General features: G+C 40.1%; 2 protein-coding genes across 2 annotated transcripts in view; one reads left to right on the top strand and one right to left on the bottom strand.

The window, feature by feature from the left end:
* The window catches only part of mtor (mechanistic target of rapamycin kinase), a 103,233-nt gene that overhangs the window by 43,655 nt on the left and 37,012 nt on the right, over positions 1–22,566 (bottom strand). Inside the window, exons 29-30 of the mRNA XM_069659756.1 lie at positions 3,146–3,221; positions 249–388 (exon numbers count right to left, since the gene is read on the bottom strand). Of these exons, the coding sequence (XP_069515857.1) occupies positions 249–388; positions 3,146–3,221 (216 nt within the window). The remainder of the gene's footprint in view (positions 1–248; positions 389–3,145; positions 3,222–22,566) is intronic.
* angptl7 (angiopoietin-like 7) lies at positions 18,931–22,381 on the top strand. The gene is made up of 5 exons (XM_069660540.1): positions 18,931–19,403; positions 20,664–20,764; positions 20,881–21,075; positions 21,334–21,529; positions 21,650–22,381. The coding sequence occupies exons 1-5, from the start codon at positions 19,043–19,045 to the stop codon at positions 21,817–21,819; spliced, it is 1,023 nt and encodes a 340-aa protein (XP_069516641.1). The 5' UTR covers positions 18,931–19,042; the 3' UTR covers positions 21,820–22,381.

Genomic DNA, 22,566 nt, shown 5'->3' with positions numbered 1-22,566 from the left:
AATGTTACTTTTTTGTTTTAGAATTTGATCATTTCAGCGAATCATGTTTATATCAAAAAGCCCGGGGCAGAAAGTGTAAAAGAAAACACATTTGTGGTAAATTGAATACCGTCAGCAACCACAACAAATACTGACTCTGACTTAAGTGTATACATATCGAAGAATCTGTGACCAGAAGGCTGGAAAACTGATTCAAACAAATTGTTGCAGCCTTACTGAACTCACAACAGATATTTCTACAAACATACCATTCTCCCAGGGCCTCCAAGCAGCGCATTCTGCCCAGGATGAGCTCTGGATCCTCTTTGTTCATGTCGATTTTCTTGTCATATGCAACCAGGGCATCCTCCCACTCATGCAGCTTCTCATACCAGGTGGCTTGGATTTCCTGGTAGAAAAAAACACAACAAATGTACCTCTCTGCATTTCAGCACATCGCCAAAACAAGTTTGACATCATAAGTCTCTGACAATTTAATAAATGTCTTTTAAGCATAAGCAAAGCGCTTCAGAACTACGCCCCTTGTTCAATTACATTCAGAAAAAGACATCTATTAGGATAGTGTTGCACAACTGATTGGAGATTAATCAATCAATTCTGGACCTCTTACATCTAAACATTGACCTCCTGTAAAAGTGACGTCTAAGGTACTGACTTCCTTTGGGGGAAGTACAGACATCTCTTTCATCCTTTGCTGTACAGATTAATACTGACTGTTGAACTAAACAAAGAAACATCACATCTTCCCACAGTAAAGCGTTCCAAATGGTCACCTCATAAACAAGGTTCCTGGAAATGCACAGTGAACCTGTTTTTAATGAGTCCTTTCACTTTCACCGCACTTTCACAGAGAAACATAAATGCAGTACACAACAGCAGATGGAGAAGCCTTTTCCATAGGAGTCCTAATGGTTGGGGAAAAAAGGTTTCACTGGACTTTGGGTTTAAAATGACCACTTCATAAAAACACATGAATGCATCTCACACTGCCCTGTTTTTCAGTCTTTCCACCACTGACCCCACATATTAAGTTTGTCATCAACACCAGCTCTGCTCTTGAAGGGAGTTTTGTCGCTGGACTGTGGGATTGTAGGAAAAAGGAAAACCATTGCGTGTTTGTTGCTCTGCTTGCTAATAAGTTGTTGATATTTGTTTTACTGCTCTAACTAGCCACAAAACTTTTTGACTTCCATGACGACACAACAAAGTTACATTTTGTGTCCGTGGCTTAATTTAATGTTGTCATGTGGTGCTTTCTTTGAGTTAGATTTTATTGTTGTTGTGTTTAATGTTGTATTTATCAAGTGCTAATTTATAGTAAATAAATGTGATTGTTTTTGTTCTAAAAAGTAATACACTTCAAAATCCTTATCTATTGCATTGATGTGATACTGAATACTCACATGCAAAAGAATGGCTATTTCACATGCTTTTAAAGACCAGCTCCAGTCATGTTTAAAATGCTCTGCCTGAAATAATTAATTGTGTCTGATATGTTTTTTTTTTTTGGCAAAATACGTTTAATTACCCTGTTAAGTCCTCCCTAGGCATCTCCTTCTTCTCCCTCATTAAAATTCACAATTCACCATTGTCCCGCCCACTAGGCAAATTTCCAACCGCCCCCTCCGTTGTGAAAACAAAACACGTCTCTGCCATCGTTTAGCGGCAACTTGTTAAACTTAGCTAGCTTGAAATGTCGTAATTAGTAGCAGTTACGTTAACGTTAGTAGTCAGTAGTGAGTTTGCAAAAATTACGATGACGGTGGTTGCCATAATGATATGCATAGCGTCACCCCGTCCATTAACGGGATTGGCTCCTTAGGTTTGTGACGTCTGAAACCTGCCAATCTGAAAACGTGTTGTTCAGCCTGTCCTTGGTACACTGCAGTTTAAAAGCAGACAGGCCCAGCCATGGAGATGACTGCTGATGTTGTCCCTGATATGTCTTGTAGCACATGAAGAACACCACATGGAGATGTTTACAAGGTTAAAGACTGGATTTTCACTGGAGGGGGTCTAAAATAAATAGTGTTGACAATAGAGTTCAGTGGCATGGCAGAATATGCTTTATCATGAACTCAGTACTTATTAATAGGATACATTCATTATTGGTTTTAACTCTTCAAAAAATAACCCCAGTCCTACAGCATAAGCATGACTGGTATTGTTCCTAGAAATCATGTCCGGTACACCCTGACAAGAAGCAAACAAAAACCAGAGTTACGAAATTAAAAAACAGGGAGGGAGACAGATTCAGGCATTAGCTCAATATAAACCAAAGCCAACATAAATTCTGTGGCTTTGTACTTCAAACACGTAGGGAGTTAGAGTGAATGAAGCTATTTGGGGACCTTACAAACCGCTCGCCATTAAAAAATAATTACTGCTTGTATTTTTTGGTACGAAACATTACATCCATTTACCACTGGAAAAAAGCACAAAGTAGTCTCTGTAGTTTCTGAAAAACGCACAAGAGAGACACATAAAAGGTGCGCAAATATGTAAGAAAATCCAAACACCCTGTCGATTGAACAAAAAGTCCATCATTCTGTTTTCTGCCCTTGACTACTGATCGGCGTAACAGATGGTTTTTCCACGTGCTGCACGTTAAGAACAGGGTGTTCTGGGGGGTTTGTCTCCAATGACCCTCATTCCCATGTTACAGAGTGTGTATGGGGAAAAGATATCCTGGGAACAAGAGAACACTTATAATACAGTGTACTACAAATATATTTAGTCCGAAAAGGCAAAAGAGCAAATGAGTTAGTGTGGGCTGGGCAAGGGTGAAAAAGTAAAACACAAGCCAGTGTGTTCTGTTTACAGTTTTTGGTTTGAAGACTTATACGTTGAAAAGAGACTGCAATGTGGTGCATACCTGTAGGATTTTACAACTCTAGAGAGTACTCATGGAATAATGTTTTTCTCCTGTGTCCTGTAGTATTAGTTCAACAGTATACATAATATTTTACCTGGAATGTGTACATGGATTTCATTGACAAACCCTGCTGTGGCAACAGAGTGGAATGATTGAAAGTAAAGAGGAGGCCTAATTTTTCCCCAGTGTTGGACTGAATGAAATATAAGATTATGTTTCCTCATTTTGTTGCAGGAAAAAAATGACCCACGGAGAAATAAGAGCACTCACCAGTTCACCGAAATGTTTCATGGCATACTCCAGTACCCCAGATGCGGCTTCTGGCTGCTGCAGTTTATTGTTGATGCTGCAAGAAATGAAATAAAAACATTTGTTTTAGGACCGCATAAGAAACACACTTTCAAAAGTACAACTGGGGACATTTTTGTTGAGCATGGTGATGTGTAGATGAAGGTATCACAAGAATTGTTTTTAAAAGACAAATGGCAAAAAAAAAAGACATTTAGGGGGTCCAGCTGGAGTATGGGGAGTTTTCCTACAAGAACAAACTTCATGTAAAAGCTAAAAGTATTAGGGCATCCTTCCCAGTTTCTACATCTCTCCATGTATACACCAACCAACCAGCAGAAGTAAGTGGTATAAAGACATGGTTGCTGAGATTATCAAAATTCAGACCCAAGCCTGCAGAACCATTACCTGACCCTGGCCCCTACGTTTCTCCTATAGTGAATATTGTGTATCTGTGTATCCATGTGCCTTAAGAAAAGTCAATGATAATAGTCACCCAACAATAGGCTGGCCCTACCGCTACCGACAAAGTCAACAAACAAACATGCCTCAAAGAATTCTGGCCATGCAAAATAAATGTTTCCTCTTTCAGCAAGGTGTTTATTGGGAAAAGCAAATACGCCAACTGACATTTGTTATGCTTGTTTGATAAATGATGCGCTACCTGACAAGACACCACAATTCCCATTTGAACACCCTCCACTCACCCACACCATCACCACATCTGGAAACACTCAAAGGAACCTCAAGTCTATTATATTTCCTCAACTGCAAAACCCGTGTGCAGCCACGGCCAATACATCTGTAAAATGTAGCGTTTGAAGAGGGTTGGTATGCAGTGAAGTTCCTGAGGACAGCAGGCGAAAGTTGATGAAGGATGCTGAAGCGCAAGTGTCAGAAACCTGGTTTGACACAGGGTAAAGGCCAAAAAATTTGATGAAATTGCACCGCAAGTGGTCATGCCAAAGCTCAGGGAGCTTCTGTTGCAGGCCGGCATGATGACAGGTAAAATAACAAATCATCCCAACAGGAGCCATCTTGTACAATGTTGGAAACAGAAGACAAACTGACCACTGAAAGGTAACATTCAAGAAGCTCTCTTTCAGCTATGCTCTGAGTTGATTATGCGTGTCCAATGGGTGTCCCAAGAAAGAATTTACACAGCTAAGGACAAAGAGTACAGACTGACACACAGTGCTGATAGGAGTCCGGTTTTTAATTTTACTATTAAAAAACCTTTGTGAAATGTATCTATTTCAATCTCAAAAGTGTGATATAACATCACGTTATGTACAAAAAGTAATGTGGGAAGTTCAAATATTATGAAATATTGTTATAAAACTAAAGAGTTTAGCAGCCAATGACTGCCTGAAGTCCAGAACCCATTGACATCACCAGAAGCTGGGATTTATTTCGAGCGATGGTCTGCTCGGCCTCTGCAGCAGATGTCCTTAGTTCCTGTTTGTTTTGAGGCCTTTTCTCTTTCAATTTTGCCATCAGCAAGTGAAATGTGCCCTTTATGGGATTCAGGTCAGGTGCCTGGCTTGGCCATTCAGAAACATTCCACTTTTGGATGTTGAAACATTCTTCGGTTGCTATGGCAGTTTGTTTTGGGTCCTGCTGCAGAGTGAAGTGACGTCTAAAAGGCATTGGGTTGAACCTGAGCAGATAGGATGACTCTGTACACCTCAGAATTTATGCTGCTCCGCCACCAGACGAGGTGGTGGTATGCTTTGGATGGGCTGTTCTATTTCTCCAACACTCTCCTCTTTCTACCACTCCAGTAGAAGCTCATCTGTGTCTCATCAGTCTATAAGATCTTGTTCCAGAACTCTGCAGGTTTTTTAAGTAATTTTTTGAGAATTGTAACATGGCCTTTTGGTTTTCATTTTGTGGTAAATCTTTGTGGTAAACCCTGGTACAGCTGTCTCCTTTTCCAGTTTATTTTACACAGATACCTACCTCTGTGAGAGATCCTTTCATATTGATCAAAACCATCGACTGTATCTATTAAGGGGACGAAGCCACTCTGATGTAACCAATGAGTTGGTGGACTATTGTTTAGGTCCTTGAGTTGGACATTTTAACTGTCCCCACCTCCTAGGGGCTATATTGTTACAAAGGCTACATGTTTAAGGCACTTCTGCATTGGCTTCACTTCTGAAACCAAGAGGCTATGTCCACTTCTTATAGTCTATGATCAGATCACAAGTGTTTTCCTTTTTTAAGCAAGAATGTACCTGAAAATGGAGGACTAAGTACCTAAATGTTTAATTCTTACACGGTTCATCCCATTTGGATTAAAATACCCTCCTGTATTTAAAGCACTTTTCAGTGTTTCACTTCAATTCATCATGGTGATGTACAGAGCTAAACTACAGAGCCATAGTTGTCCTAACACTTGTGGAGCTGACTGTTTGTGTGCTACAAAAATGTAGTGTCACAACACTGAAGCACCTTTTTTATTTTAATATGCACACATACCCCATGGAACACCTTGAAAAAGATGAAACTGCTTATCCTTTAGAGGGAAAGGCTGCAGTCAATCACAGAGCTGACACATGGAGAAAGACAATCATTTACGCTTGGTTGATTTAGAGTTGCCAATTAACCAAGTAACCTAATCTGCCTTGGGCTGTGGGAGGAATCTGTAGCCATGCAGAATGCCTCTTGCTGTGAGGTGACATCGCTCACTTCGCTGCCCGACGCATAAAACATTATGAAACAAAATCAAAGTGCTCTTAAAATGAAAACAGTTGCAGCAGGATTTTCAGAATTGATATACAAGTTCTAAGATCTATCACATAATAAACCAAACAGTAACAAAGGATGTCCTTTATATCCTTTCATCTTGAATGGCAATGAATATTGTCCTTTCACACACTGTAGCATTTGAAGTTATTTTTCAAAATACAACGACTTAAATTGATGATGAAAGGTGCAAGACTCCAAGCTCTGAAAGAAATCAGATTGGACAGAATGGGATTGCATAAGAGAAAGTGAGCTCATTTCAGTAAATACACATTTGTCTATGACTGGGCTTGTTTGAGTTCCATGCACAGTTTCAACATCCCATTAAACAACTATCCCACAGTCTTCAATAAACACAATTCATTATTCAAACTAACACTGACGATATCACATGGTTATACCATCTGATTTCAATCAAACGATAAATTGACTACTTGTTGTCAAATAATCAACTTTCAAGCACCAAATGGACAAGACCTGCAAGGCCTCTGTGTCCCACCACACACAAGTTGCTGTGGTATGCTAAAGCTGCCCAGATGTGGTTTCTTCAGAGGAGACAAATCGGAATAAGGCCCTTCTCTCCTCGTACCCTGGAGATTTCATTGTCCCTCAGCTGAAGCCATCTGGCTGCCAGCTCCAAGCACGCGCAGTCTAAACACATCCAGATGACAAGACTCGCATAACGTTCTCTTCAAGAAGAAACCCCATCACAGTATTAGCAACCAGAAAACTTCCTGAAACCACCAAGTCTCACTTTTATGCATGGCCACAAGTATCGCTTCCTAACTGGAACTTTTCTGTTAAAGATCGACAAGTCACATTTTTGAGTTCTATCACCTGCAAAACTCTCATTCTTTATTATATCTTGCTATGAAATTTAGACAATCTGCTGTGTATCCTGAATCATATTTGTTTGACGTTTGATACTCATCCCTGAAAGAGGTTAGCATGAGACACTTTTCAAGGTTCAAAAGTGCTTAATACCACAGTTTAAATGGACAAGGCCAATTTGTGGTCTCTATAGTGTACACAAAACAAAACTGCCTGAGAGTGAAGAAAAAACAGGTTATTTTTAAGGACAAATGCAGATCCTACACCTACAATTGGCAATATCCTTGGACAGTAACAGAACAAACAGTTTTCTAAGTCAGCTTACTTTATGATTATGAGTTTGTATTACTCCTTCTATTACAGAAACAGAGCACTGCTTCATTGCTTTGCAAATAGCAAGGGGAGAAAGAAAAAACACACCTTAAACAGACTCCTTCCTGTTATTTGGCTTAGTGATGTTTTTGACATACTTTAATCAGAATCTGAATCATCAGGGCATGGCAGAGATAGAAACAAATCACTTTTTACTCCTGTGTCCAAAGAGCATAACACAGATGATTTATGTCACTGCAGACATTTAACCGGAATGCATACATTAGAATGTGTAATACATTGAGCCACGATTACCTTGGGTCAGACAGAAACAAGTGGGAGTAGAAATGTGTATACCATTTTCAAATGTTGAACTCCAAAAAAAACTCCCAAAAAACGTGAACTGTTCGAACGCAGCTTGGCTTTTCATTGAGAAGAGAAATCAGATCCCTGAGGAAATTGCAGATCTTTCCCTGCACAGAGGGAAGCTGGATGTGAATCACACAAAGGAAAAACCAGGCCTCACTACTGGACCAGATCTAATCTAATTAGGGAGATATCCACTTGATCCTCACTGATTTTGTTGGCCCTTTGCTTGCCAAGAGCTGACTCCATTCCTTAATGGTGAACATATAACTTTAAAATGGGAAAGGCCATCTAAACACTGTTCAAAGAAAGGCTCAATCAAGGCCATTGACTTGATTCACTTTGGTTTTTGTTTAATTTGTAATACAGTAAACATATTTGTAAGTTAGGATTAGTGGTGTCATGATTTAGATTCTATATCAAAATAAATCAAAGCTCAATCTATGATTCTCTAAGTATTTTTTTTCTTTCCACCTACGCCTTTTAGCTTGTGCATGCAGCTGTGCAAACTATGATCAACCTAATCCAACACAAAGAGCAGACTGTAGACAGGTACAAAACTGTGGTTCAAAATTCCCATTGAGCATGTATAAAGCTAAATTCGAGATATCCAAATGAAACATTCTGTTTAAATGCTCTCCTTTATTGCTGCCCCCGGCTGTGTTTTGTTGACATGCTCTACATCGAGGTAATAGTTTTTAACTTGTTTATTGATTTTACATCTGTAGTAACTTGTAAACTACCCTTTTAGCTTAGAATTGTATGTAAAGACAAAAGTTGTTGAATGGGCCGTGACAGAAGCTTGGAGCGGTAGCTGACCCACTAGTGAACTTTGGCAAGGAGTGAGTTGAGTCAATTTACATGAAAGAAAAGCTGCCCATATACATAGTAACATTTTGGTTCATGGTTTGATTTGGATGAAGGTTAGTTGGGGCATGAATTTGGACACTGAAGTAGGCCACATCCTGTGAGTTGAAACAGCCACTGCTTGGCTGGTCCATAAAGGGGCATAACTTTGACACTTAGCTTTACATTTGCTCCGCTACAGTTAAAGTGGCGTATGAAGTGACACTGGCTGTCTGACATTTCACTGGCCTTCGTGCCTAAAAAACGATTCATCCATAGGGCAGCCAAAATGCAATCAACAAATTCCCAGGCGGAATGAAACCAACAATCTATGACACGGTTTTGTTTCCATTGCACAAACCTTGTCCTAGCAGAGTGCAGATATTTGTTGACAACACTTGCTATGCTATTTCAACCAGGCATTGTCTCTAAAATAAACACTTCCCAAGGGAACAGGGCATGCTAAGTCCACTTTGAGAAATCAAACGTAAATAAACTTTCCACCTAAGATGACCTCATGTTTACCAGAAAATATGTCAAGCAGAAGGGGTCGCTACGTAACACTTGGATGGAGGACCTGTTTCACAAAACAACAATTATTTTATGTTAACCAACAGGTGGTGCAAATTGGAAAGTAAATCCTCAAAAAAAAACTCACATATAAACACACACACCTTCTAAAGCATTAAAAGATCAAGAAAAACAATATTATTAAGCTGGCCCTTGTACCTGTTTAACCTCATCCTAAAACAAATCTTCGAGACAAATGGTTTCAAAATATCATCATTTGTGTTTCATTTCCCAGTGACCAATGCAGCACTAGCATTAGCACTAGCATTAGCACTAGCTTTTCCATCTTCAAGAACTTCAACCAAGTCCAGTTGCCTTTTGGATTAAGCTTAGAATACCGTGACCTGGATGACTGAGAACCTTCACAGACATAGCACTAACTTTGTTTATCTTTTCCATTCAGAATAAAAGTTTCACCAACAATCCCATTCAGAGATAAAGTCATGGGTAATTACAAAATGATTGACATGACTCGGTCCAAAATATTCCTAGAGTTTCTCTGGATTGTTGCTTTTAGCAGCAGGAGTGAGCTCTGAGAAAGAATATGATACTGACTGCTCACACGTGAATCAGATAATAAGGAAAGGCAGGGTCATGTCTACAAACCTTTTTAAACACAGGGACAAATCAACTTGCTTGATATAGGAAGAAACGAAGTACAAAATGTCCAGCCAGTTCACACATTTTTGCACAAATTACTGCTACTTAATAAAGATCTTGCTTAAAACGAAACAGTCATTCTGTTAAAAGCCAAACAGCAGAATTCTCACAAGGCATTTCAGATTGACTAAGATTGCACTTAGATTGATGTGGTTACATAACCGGTGCTCCATCCTTCATTCAGGTTATATCTTACATAACAAGCAGTACCATTTCTGAACCGTTTCAGCCAACACCATTTAAAATGAACCCAAATCTTAAAATTGTACATCATAAATCTACAAGCCCGGCATGTGCACATCCTCTACGGACATAAGAGCTTCATGTAGTCATTAGGAACATAGATCTTTGTGTCATTAGAAACAGCAGCATCACATGCTTCACTGCGTGAAACAAGCATGCAGGCAGAGGAAGTGGTTACATCAGTCACCAACTTCCTTCATGATTGTCCTGGGACATGCGTGGCTAAAGGAGGGGTGAAACTCATCTCTGACATGTGACTAGCCCTTTGTTTCCCATTTTTGCCAAGACAGAAAAGTGGTTGTTTCGTTACCGAGCAGATGCAGCAGCATGGGGAAACACTTAGTATCCTCTGACTTTGAAACTATTTCTTCGAAATGACCTCTCAGTGAATCATGAAGCTTAGTACAGGAAAAGGACAGAAGAGACCTTACAAACTTCTGTTTATACGGGGGTGTTGCTGGTAATGCCAAATGTACAAAATAATCCCTGTTTCATGGTTTATATAGAGAAAAAAGGGCCCCTTATATTATTTATTTTTTTAAACACGTTTTCTTTTCCGTTTTGTCTCATGTAAGTTAAGCGTGTTAGGGGGCCATTGAGACATCAGCCGGAGAAACTATTGCACTCATGTTTACAGCACACTACCACCACTCTGGGACAGCGCTGCAGAATGTGTCTCCCGGGTTCCTCACCTTCAGGTCAAGAAGCCAACAGAACAAAGGGTCTCCAGTGGGCCAAAACACAAAAAAACATCTGACAGTTACCTCATTGGAATGCTGCTGTCGCTATGTGGAAAAAGAGAGTATACAATGTTTTGGAAAGACTTGAGTTTCTGCGGGCTACATATTGACTACATTTTCAGTCAAATTATCCATTAAATATTTCCAATGACAGCTGCCAGGTCTTTGATATATTTGTTTTGTTTTATACAACTAAATCTGACTGTTAATTGGTTGTTGCAATAATTTATTTTTTTCCTAAACAATGGAAAAAAGCATGGGGTGTATTTGTCAACACATGATTACACAGCTCTAGGGTGTCCGAAATGCAGCGGCCAGATTTCTGACCAAATCACGAAAGCATGACGATTCAGCTTCCCTTCAATGTGTGCCTGTTATATTTACTACCCACAGGTTCATAGCTTGAGGCCTCTGATAAGGCCCTGGTAGATAATCCCATGAAGAGGGTTAACAAAGGGTTGCAGGCCTTTTGCTGTTGGTTAAACAATGTATTCATATGAACAGAGGAATCCATTGTAAATGCATGGAAATGGACACATAAGTAGTTAAAGCATACAGCTGTTTGTTAAGACAACATACTTTTTGCATTTTAACATTAAATGTTACTCAGGATTTTGATCACTACTCAAGCTAAAATTACTTAAAGGTTAGCAAAAACAATAGACCCTAAATTCAGAGTACATTTTGTTTTCTGTCCTGCGACACAACTGTTTTTACATCCCAGTGTCACGAAACGTCTCTGTGAAGCACTGCCACGCAGGATTACACAAAGCAGGGGAAACTATTCCAAAAGGATCGTGCCTAATCCACCTTCCTCCCCTCAAGTACTGTTTGTCCCTGCTACTGTTGTGTCCGATGCCAGCAGCCTAGCCTGCATGTGGTGTATGACAACAGATGCCACCTGGTAGCCATCACTGGCTTCAGCCACCACACTTCTTGATGGTCTGCCAAGGCATGAGGTCCAGCACTCTCAGAGCTGCAGGATGCCCCGGTGCATACTGTCTCCCTCATTATAGAAAATATGGAACGGTTTATTTTGCCCCTAAGCGTGACTAGGTCTAACTCAGTTGTAGATCATTAGCCATTGTATTATTTTGAAATTCAAATCCATGGTAACTCAGCTGCTTGCCTTAAGTGTCCAACATTTGAGATTAAGATAATATCCATCCCATGATCATTTTAGAATAGTTAAGAGGCCTCATCAGGCATGTAGTTTTTATTTATGCATACTACCCAACTTTTGTAATATTACTTAGCTCGTAAATACCTATGAAAACGACTGGCTCTTATTTCACACACTGTTCAAGGTGGATTGTTAGGTCTTTATTACGTCGGCAGCCGCGGTAATAACAGACCTGAGGTGATTTATGCGTAAATGTAAAAGCAAGAAGGAAAGGACAATGGTGTGACATTCCAAGAATGTTTGAATGTTTGAATTATGTGTAACAGGCAGTTAGCAGCTCAGTAAAAAAAAGTAGTACGCAGCTCATGTACAGCGACCCAAAATGTCCACAAATTTGGGGGACAACAAGGTCCTGTGGCTCTAGATCATGAGGGAAGGACAAGCAAATAACAGGGGAGGTAAAGGATCATAATTATTGTTTAGAAAGTTATTTTGCTGCCCAACAAGTATGTTATGTCAAACTAAATGCCGCCGAAAAAGTTTAACATGTCACCAGAGGCTGTGGCTCAGTGGTAGAGTTGGTCATCTCTCAATTGGAAGGTTCGATCCCTGACTGCTACAGTCACATGTCACATGTCGAAGACACATGTCGAAATCTTCTTGGGCAAGACACTGAACCCCAAATTGCTCCAGGTGGCAAAGTCATTGGGTATGATTGCATACATCCTGATTGGGAATTGGCACTTAGGTCATTGCCATCAGTGTGTGCGTGAAGGGGTGAATGAGACATGTAGTGTAAAAGTGCTTTGAGTGGACTAGAAAAGTGCTATACAAGTACAGACCATTTACCAGCATGCTGTTTGATATCACTCAACAGAGCAGCAAATGTTGTTTGATTCCGTAGGAAAAAGCTGAACTTCATTTGGGTCTGTGTTTGAGAAGAGCTGAAGGGAATCAATTGCTACTGTCGTCACTGATAGAATAAATGGGTTTGTCAGTAAATTGTAAGTAGCCATGTAGGACCCTTCATCATATGTATTGGCTCATTTTGATGCCAAACATTTGCATTACATTGTTTCAAACTTCAAAGACTAATCAAAACCATGTTGGAACTTTGATAATCCAAGATAAAATCAGCAGGGAAATGCTGCCTTAAGCGTTAAAATGTTTCGCTAAACTAAACACAGGAGTGAGGAAATACTGAGTGAAAGCACCACAAGGAAATATAATGGCTTCAAATTTGCCAAAACTGACAACAAAATTCAAAAAAGTCAAAGTACGGCTCTCCTGTGTGGACAGAGCTGACAGGTGGAAGAGGTTAATGTTAATAAAGATTACGTAATTCAAGGCCTTCAGATAGAAGCCCTGGAATCCACTGGCTCCTGCTCTAACCTCCTGCCTTTCCTGTAATTGAACCCATGAGCACTCCGCCGACAGCTTGGCCCTAATGGTCACTGTTTGATTACAAATCGTTTTTCCAGTGTATGTAGGGACACAAGAGCCGTCTGTGAGCATATTCTGACTAACGGCACTTTTGTTTTGTCAGCTCGCACTTATCAAAGATAGATGACGGCTGTAATGAGCCTAGCAGGGTGTCAGACTTGTCTTAAGGCGAAAGGAAAAAATCTGTTCAATGAAATGTGTGGGCTTTCCGGGGAAGTCACATAAAACCAGGGGCTTTGGTTAAAGTTTAGTGAATCCCTGTAATGTTAAAGGGAGCCGAGCATTCTTCACACAGAGCCTGGTGAGACATGGTTAGAGGGTAAATGGTGTTTAAAGGAGCTGTTTTGAAGGAAAAAACAGCATGAAGCTAAACGTATAAAACAGCATCCAGCTGAATGACAGAGTCCAGGACCGGAGGAAAGGGATGCCGCTGGGATGCATTGCTGGAGTGTGAGATGTGACTCAGAGCAGTTAGAGCAATGAGAAAATCCAGGAAGGTAAATTATCCACATTTTTCCAAAAGACAGTGACGCACATCAATGACTTATGGGTAGGTCTTACAGGGACGTCAACTCACCGTCAAACATTACAGCATAGAAGCGTTAGGAGCAGCTGCCAACTGTAGAAATATTATTAACACAGGTGTGGAGGTGAAAATTAGAAGATTTAGCATACTTTCAGATTCTTTCAATGTAAGAAAAGTAAACTTTCTGTTGTCTGATTACAGACAAGTTGGAAATTTGTTTGATTTAACTTGATTATGTTGAACAAATTGTAGCAAAGACACTGAATTACCTTTAAAGGTATAATAAGTAGGATTTTCCTAGAATAATAAAATATTGACTTTTACAAATATAATATAATATAAATCATCACTTATGGGCCCCTACATGTGTGTTGGTGAGTGTATGCGTGACCCTTGTGAGACCCTTCCCTCTGCATCTACTCCGTTGTTTTGCTTCGCACAGGACGTTTTCAGGAGGGGCGCTGTTGTATCACAGCGTATAAGTGAGTGTGGGAGTGGTCCCAATCAGACCGGTGAACATGGCGAAAGAGCGATGTCGAGTTGGCCTTCTTTCTGTTGGACAGGTAAGTGCCTCAAACCAGTTAGGACAATATTAGGATAGTGGTTAGGATGCAAAGGTAACCGGCGGTTAGCATGCTAGCGCATAGGTAACCACAGGTTAACATGCTAGTGCAAAGGTAACCGTGATGCTGTCAGTGTTAGCTCGGTGGGGTGGCCGTGTTCTCGCACGAGAGAGTGAGAGTGAGCTCCTGATGACGAAGAGCCCAGGAGGAGGGGCCCAGTTTGAATGTGTTGTTGACAAAATACAAGGAAAAGTCCTACTAATTATACATTAAAGTACACCACTCTGAAAATTAAACACATTATTACAATAGGCACACCTGGTCTACCATACAACTTAGATTTTTGAGATTAGAAAATGTTTTCTATATCGATTGAAATTGCTGGATGTGTCCAGTCTTGAAACGATACCAATAGCAACTTGATTTCGGCAATACAATTTTAGTATCTATTGATATCAAAAACTATTGAGCAGTGTAGTTTCTCTCTAGTAGATATCATCTGAAGACTATAAAACGTGATGGAAAAGTAAGACTGAAACTCCAGGGGGAAATTATGTGGTCATTGCATGTTACAGTCTTCACAACTGTTTGCTTTTTTATGCCTAAGTAACAGTAGGGACATGTGAACGAGCTACATTAATATTGAGGCTGACCATAACATTGTTGAAAGTTGTTGTCATTAGTTTTTTGACAAATGGGGGAAATTGAGAGAAGGATTATGTTCAGAATCTAATCAAGACTTCACAATTTGTCTGGCGATTAAAGCACTGCAGAAATGGCACGTGAAACAAACGTTTTATGTTTGTATAAAGATGACAAATGGCTTATTACTTCCACTTGGACTCTAAAAATCAAATAAATACTGGAAACTAAAAGCACATGTCAACATTCAAAAAGAAAAGAAAAAGAAACCTATGAGTAAAGGGGAAATTGCAAAGCAGTGACCAGTAGTAAAAAGTGGCCAGCATCATTCAGGGAGCAGTCTGTGGAAAAGTACAGCTATTAACATTCATCTATTTCCATTTAACTTTGACACTAATAGACATCAAAGCAATAACAGACTGTTTCTTTATTATGTAAAATTTTGGAATTTAAGGAAAGGAATACTTTTTCTTGTGCGCTAAACTGTTCTGCTGCTCCCGTCACACAGAGATGATGATGAGCAGAACCATCTAAAGCGTTTCCTTATTTATTCATCCGACCAAGTAAGGAAAAGTGAGGAGGGCTTTCTGCCAAACACTTGGCAGGAGGAACACTAAGAGCCTACGCGGCCTCACTGGTGATGCCGGATTATGTAAGATTATAATGTTAATAATAAGTAAGAAGTTAGACAAGGGTGAAAGTGTCACGTTTTAGTTTTGCATGACAGTTGTGATATTCCATCAGACCAAACTACTCCTCAGCTCCCAGCTGTGTGATTTCATGGGTTACATAAATTCATATTACTGAAGAATATTACTTTGCAAGTCATTGCAGCAGTTTTTCCTTTACAGCACATGGTAGTGTGTATTTTTAAGAAATCAGAATGTAAGCCAAGAAATGGAATTGACTTGAATATCAAATTGCAAATGGTGTTAAAGGGGTACTCTGGTGATTAAGTGCAATTATAGACTGAAAGTGTCTGCTCCCTACAGCAGCAGCAGAGTTGCAGCACAGAGTAGCAGGAATATTGTACACTTATGTTTTGTAATACAGAATGTATTGTTCAAAAAACATTGTATAGATTTTTTAACCTTGTAAACATCTCCATGTGGTGTTTTTCATGTGGGTTTGAGACGTCACAAACTTAAGGAGCCAATCCCGTTAATGGACCTTGTGACGCTATGCATATCATTATGTGCAACCTATGGCAACCACTTCCGCGATGCACGAGCCAGCTGTAATGGTCATTGTAGTTTTTGAAAATTCACTACTGGCTACAAACGTTAACGTTACTACTACTAATTACTACATTTCAAGCTAGCTAAGTTTCAACAAGTTGCCTCTAAATGACAGCAGAGACGTGTTTTGTTTTCGGCTGTTATTTTACAAAAGGAGAAGCGTAACACACATTAGGCAGGGACTATGCCGATTTGGGAATTGTAGGAGGAGGAGATGCCTCAGGAGGATTTTTACAAGGTAATTAAATGTATTTTTGCAGAAAAATCATATCAGAGACAATTTGTTATTTCAAGCAGAGCATTTTACACGTCTTAAAACATGAGCTGGTCTGTAAAAGATAGTTTACATGCAAAAATGTTATTTTTTCACTGACATAGGCAGATGTTGATTTTGTTGCTCAGATGGCCCTCAAAATTAGAGCTATGATGTTGGATGTTACAGGGACCGTGAGAGACACAAATGCAGATCCCACTTTTTTGATTGCATACTATGTCAGTTTTCCTAAAATAGATGAAAACATGAAGCCATGAAACGAAATATGGCAATATAGTGAATCGTAACCCCTACATGTATGGTTTCGCCAGATTATCACCAATATACATCCAGACTTGTCAAGTTACAAGAGTAAGTTGACCCAACAACAGAATGGCTGAAGAGAATGTAAGAACTCTACAGATATTAAGAGTCATCTGTAACTATCTTTTCTCGTAAAATGATTTAAAACTTCCTGGACTTTGGACTTCCTGGATAAAAGAAAAAGTTTGGTGGTCAACAATCAAAATCTGTGCAGCCTGAATCACCCTTCCTGTGTATTCAGTGAGTTTAGGACCCAGGAATGTACAATCCCATCTGAGGATCAGGAATATGTTTGGCATCATCCACGTGCACTCACGCGAGATACCAGCACACTCATAAAAAACACTGCTCCATAGCACTACAAGTGGTCAAAAAGGTTCCAGACGGTTTCCAGGCAGCTCATGTCTGTCCATGTGGAGAAGGGAAAGCCTATAAAGCCTATAAAGTAAAAACTGACAAGAATGTCCTGGTTCAGCCATGTCTCAGTTAGAAGAGTAATGCACAACTGCCTGTATTTACAGCAAACTCTTTCACTTCATGCAGTTTTATGTTTTGTATTGCAATGATCACACAAAAATGAGTATCATAGAAGTCATGTATGATCAGCTGTCCTAAGGTGTACACTGACAGCCCCCAAACCTTTCGCCTGATCTCTTAAGGCATCTCCCTCTAAATTGGCAGGGCTGGCGGCTCCTCGGGGAACTTGGGATGAGATAGAAATTCCACAGAATGGAGATTCAAGAAAGCCTCTCTGATGTCTGACCCAGCCAACGACTGGCATGTTAGAAATCTTAAAAGGGTAGACAACCCTAAGGCAGGAATTTTGCAAACATTGTCATTAAGCTGCACAAAGGTACCACATTCAGCAGCAGATTGTAAATGGTAGTTCAAACTACCACTAAAGGACACCACTTTCGCTGGAACAAAGCTGCTTTGTTTTTGGTTTTAACTTCAAACTGCAATGCCAATCCTAAGTGCTTATGAGCTTTTCCTGCCAGAAGTTTTCCCCGCAAGACTTCCACAAAAATCACTGAGTGAAGTAGTAACCTCTACTACCTATTGTCCAGAAATCCTTTTTACTTAATTCAGACAGACAGAGTGGCCCGGGTCAAATCCTTGTTCCAGGTCTATTTCAATGGGTCAACATGGTTCTGCTGTGAAATCATTAACCTATTCTATGGAGCAAAGGACACTAGGAGCACAAATCAAACTCATATGATTTTAGAAACTCCCTACCGAAGGCTATAAGATAAATATCTGAACATTTTTAAATTGAAAACATATTTAACCAGGCATCACCTTCTGTTATTAATTCCTACCTTTTACATTTTGCTCTTATGAATTACTTTCTTATGAATGTTTTCCAATGGCAATGTTGTCTGTGATATAACAGATGACGGAATACAAGCAGCTGATTCCCCCTGTTATTCATAAAAGCCGCAAGACAATTACTTCATTATGTTTCCCTGTGATTCTCTGGTAACATTACACCATTTTAGCTTCTTGAAAAAGTGCAGTGCATGTGTGAGGGCAAACTGTTAAGCCCTTACAAATGTAGACAGCATATTCAGACGTTCCTGCCTTCTAATCAACAAGTTCTTTCAGCTTAATGCAAACTTTGGGTCTAGTTTTATCCTGAAGGTTTTACTAAGCCTTTCTCTTTCTATCAACACCCCTTCTGAAGTTTGATGCTGAAAGGCAGAAAACATGCCTGCTTCAACATCTGCCAAAACGAGTAGCATCAATAGAACACTTAACCTACAATTAAGAGTACTTAGTGACTTCACACGTCTCGTGGCATGTGAAGACCAAATTTACGGGAGAAATGTTCAGCCCGAGGATGCAGTAAAATCCGTCATTACCAGTGTAATTGAGGTGTGAAGACAGGGAAGGAAAATTACAGATAACTGTTCTAAAGCCTAAAACAAGTGTTTGAATGTTTCAGCAGTGTTTCTTTATAGCTCAATGATTTAAAATGAAATACAATTGAAGTATTCTGCTAGTGCAATGAGTTCAGACAGGTTTGGTTTGTTTCCTCTGCCACTTATGTTGCTCTTCCAGGCAGAGGCAAAAAAAAAACACCCTGCCCAGAAACCATCAACACCTGACAGAAAAGTGGGAAAATGTGGGCAAAACTTCTGTGGAATGAGTGAAAGTAAGATGAGGGTAGAGGAAGAGGGGGGCAGGGGGGAGGAAGGAGGGGTTAGGTCCCCCACCCTGAAGGTTGGAGAGGGTCAGCCCGGTGAGTGGTGCGCACGGGGAGAGAGGGGGAGGACCCACAAGCAAAATATTTAAGATGTTCAGGCAGAGGAGAGTTTCATTGAGGAAATACGACTGAGCCTGCTGGTCAAAGAAGAGCTCCAACTCAAGACCAAGACTTTCTACAAGGACTGACTGCGATCAAAGACACCTTAGTTGTGCTAAAATCTTAGAACTTCTGTAGAGAAAATGGCAAAAGTAAATCTTATTGTAGTAGCTCTTGCGGTCACGCTGCTCCTGCTGACAGAGACACGGGCCCAGAATCCCAGGAAGAGACTGGCACCTCCAAAGCCTCCCAAAGGTCAGTGCTGCGACGAGGTCCGCTCTCTCAAGGTTCAGGTAGCAAATCTGACCAGTATCCTTGAGGAGCTGGGTCGCAAGCAGGAGACAGACTTGATGAATGTTGTGAGGCAAATGATGGAGCTGGACAAGAACAACCGGCAGCAAGAAGCCCGGGTCACAGAGGCTGAGAGCAAGTACTCAGAGATCAACAACCGTGTGGAGATCATGCAGCTGCAAACTCTGCAGTCTGCTACTCAGACGTCATCAGGTGAGCATCAGCAGCTTATTAAGAAATGTAACTTATATACTAACCAAAGTTGTGTGTGCTGGTTGTGGTGATAACATTTAAAATATCAGCAAGAATAAGTTTTAGTTGAACAGTTATTTTTACAAAATGTAATTCATGTGAAAGCAATTTGAGAGAGATGTGAAATGTTCCCACATGGTAGAAGTGATCCATCAATGAGGCATATTTGACCCACCTGTCTCTTTTTTCTCCAGCCAAATTCACACTCCATGTGTTAAAATTATTCCATATGGACAGACTTCAGATATGGGTGAACTCAAAATGTACTGTTTGGCTGCCAATCTTTTCAGCATGAGGAAAAAAAACAATCTTAAAGTTAAGTGTTAATACAATTGCAGGGCTTCATTTTGTTGAGAATACTCTAAATTAATAGGATAAACTAGTAAATTAGTTTAGAAAATCAGAGGCCAACTTCTCACTGGAATGAGTTTAAATAAATATTCTAAAATAGTCCTCAAATAGGCCAAATATTGAGCACACACAACTTATATTTATTGTAGCTGTGAAAAACTATAATCAGCCTTGTCCTTTGCTGTGTGAGTATCAGACTACTGCTGTGAACCGGTTGTGAGGTAGATTACAGTGCACACACATATCAAAAGCATTCATTTGAAGCTGTAGAGTCCCAGCTGTATTGCTGTCACTAAAGAGCTCCATCAAAGCCAAATCATCTCCTACATTCGTCTCAACTTTAAAACCCCACTAATCAGCACTGGCCACTGCAGGGAGGTTAACCAGGCATGACGTAGTTTATTATTTCAATACCTTAACTGTGTGGTCTAACAGGGCCACATTTATGTCACTGGCAAAGGGAACAGAGAGGCCTCTTTAAACGTGGGGTAAATTAGAGACAGCAGAGCAGAACAGGAAGGGATGCAAAGATTAGAAGAAGTGGAAGGTTTCCATCCCTTTTTCTTTAACAGACTTTTTAAAGTATCAGGCTCATTTCTCCAAAGTGATCTCATAGCCATATTAATGGCATCAACATACTGTAACTGGAGTAAAAGAGCACTAGGCAAAAATCTGAGCCATGCTGTGCATATTCCCTTTGCTTTTGATCGATTTTTCCATTTGGTGGGGGCAAAGGTCATTATTTCATCTGCCCAATCACTCATATTTCCAGAAAGCTGTTAGAATTTATGACATTCACTTTTTTTTTTAAAAACTGCTCATAAAACTGCACATGGTTTTGAAATAACTGAAGATATTCTTTTTTTGCAGATGCCATATATGACTGTGCATCTCTCTACACCAAGAACTACAAGATCTCTGGCGAGTACAAACTGCCAAAAGATGAGTTTCTGGGAACACCTGAGATTAACGTAAGTGATAGTTATGTCTTGTTTACAGATTGTCTTCCTTGTTTACTTCTTGGAGGTGCATGGTGAGGTCTCCCTCTTCTCTCTGCAATCAATGACATTTTGATTCATGTATCCAGGTCTTCTGTGATATGGAGACAAATGGAGGTGGTTGGACTCTGATCCAAAGGCGCAAGGTGGGCCTGACATCATTCAACCGTGACTGGAAGCAGTACAAAAGTGGATTTGGATCCATCCGCGGAGACTTCTGGCTTGGCAATGACAACATCTTCCGTATAACAAGGCAGCCCAGTATGCTCAGGATTGAGATGGAGGTACGTATTGGAAAACATGGCCCTTGTTTAAGCATGTACACGAAAGAGCGAGAATGAGTAAACCATGCATAAATCATTTCATAGCCAAAAGAGGGCGTGAACACAGAACCTATTAAATCTTACGGGTACTGAGCATAAGAAAATGAATAATAAATCAAAATAACTTTTAGAGACGTTAGGCCGATCATGAGAGCCAATTTTCTCAAGTTCTTCAAACCGTCAGCCTCTAATTCATTTTATATGTGTTATTCGATGCAGGACTGGGAAGGACAGACGCGCTATGCTGAGTACGGCTTCTTCAATGTGGGTAATGAGCTCAACAGCTACAAGCTCTTCATTGCCAACTACAGTGGGAACGCTGGAGACTCTCTGCGCTACCACAACAACACCAACTTCAGCACCATCCACAAGGACAATGACAAATGTGTGGATGACTGTGCTTCCCTGCGCAAAGGTAAATTATGAGATTAAACACACTCCAAACAATCCATTTAGTAATTTAGAGTCATTTTAAAAAGGTAAATGTTTCCCTCTAATTAACAGTGTATAATCATTCTCCTTCAACTCTTTCCAGGTGGTTACTGGTACAACTGCTGCACTGACTCAAACTTGAACGGCGTTTTTTACCGCTACGGTGAGCACACAAAGAGCTCAGATGGGATCACTTGGTACGGCTGGCACGGGTCCAACTACTCCCTCAAAAAAGTGGAGATGAAGGTTAGGCCAGTGGGTTTCCAACCATAAGTGCTTCAGCTGTGCGCCCTGGATCAAGATCATAGGCATGAATGCTGAGAGATCTCACTAATACCTGTTCAAACAAGTTGAGGGTTTTGCCTTGACTGCGAAAGGAATGAGAATGTTGTTTGTGATGGCTACATTTCAGTCAGATGAATGTGTTCTGTTTTTGCCGTGTTTGATTGTAAATTGTAGTTCTGTTTTGTGTATTTATCAGTAAAATATTTTATTTTTTAAAAGCTTCGATAGATGCTATTTTACCACTGTCCCAATTGGGTATTTTGATTTGTTTTCTCATTTGTCTTGAAAGCACTATGATGTATTTTTTTCAGTTACATACATGCAATTTATAGGTAGCAAGAACCAGTCCAGACTGGTCTGGTTCAGGTATAAATCATCTAGGTAGGAACTAATTAAAAAGGATCTTTGTGAGTTGCTGGAATGGGACCAACTACCAAAGGATTTCCTATCAATTACGCTGCATTATATTGTAAAACCGTAACCAGTGATTATGGAAATGTGTAATTTGTAAAATGTGTACAGCTCTGTAATTATGTTGTTTCATGTGATAGAAAATAAACATATTTTTTAAAAGAAACAAGGTGCAAGAAACGTCTCCTAAATGATCTTCCCACTTTGAAGGCTAAATGTGAAATGTGACGATGGCAACAGAAGTCTAAAAGCAGATCAAGGTCTTGTGTCCATTCATGCCCAATAATGGCAACATATTTGCCTTGAGCCACCGACCTCTGACTC

The sequence above is a fragment of the Semicossyphus pulcher genome, unplaced genomic scaffold, assembly GCF_022749685.1.
Source record: "Semicossyphus pulcher isolate SPU_LCO1_2020_fin unplaced genomic scaffold, fSemPul1.0.p SCAF_13, whole genome shotgun sequence".
NCBI classification, from domain to species: Eukaryota; Metazoa; Chordata; class Actinopteri; order Labriformes; family Labridae; genus Semicossyphus; species Semicossyphus pulcher.
Note: the sequence above shows the minus strand (reverse complement) of the source record. Positions and strands in the feature narration are given on the sequence as shown.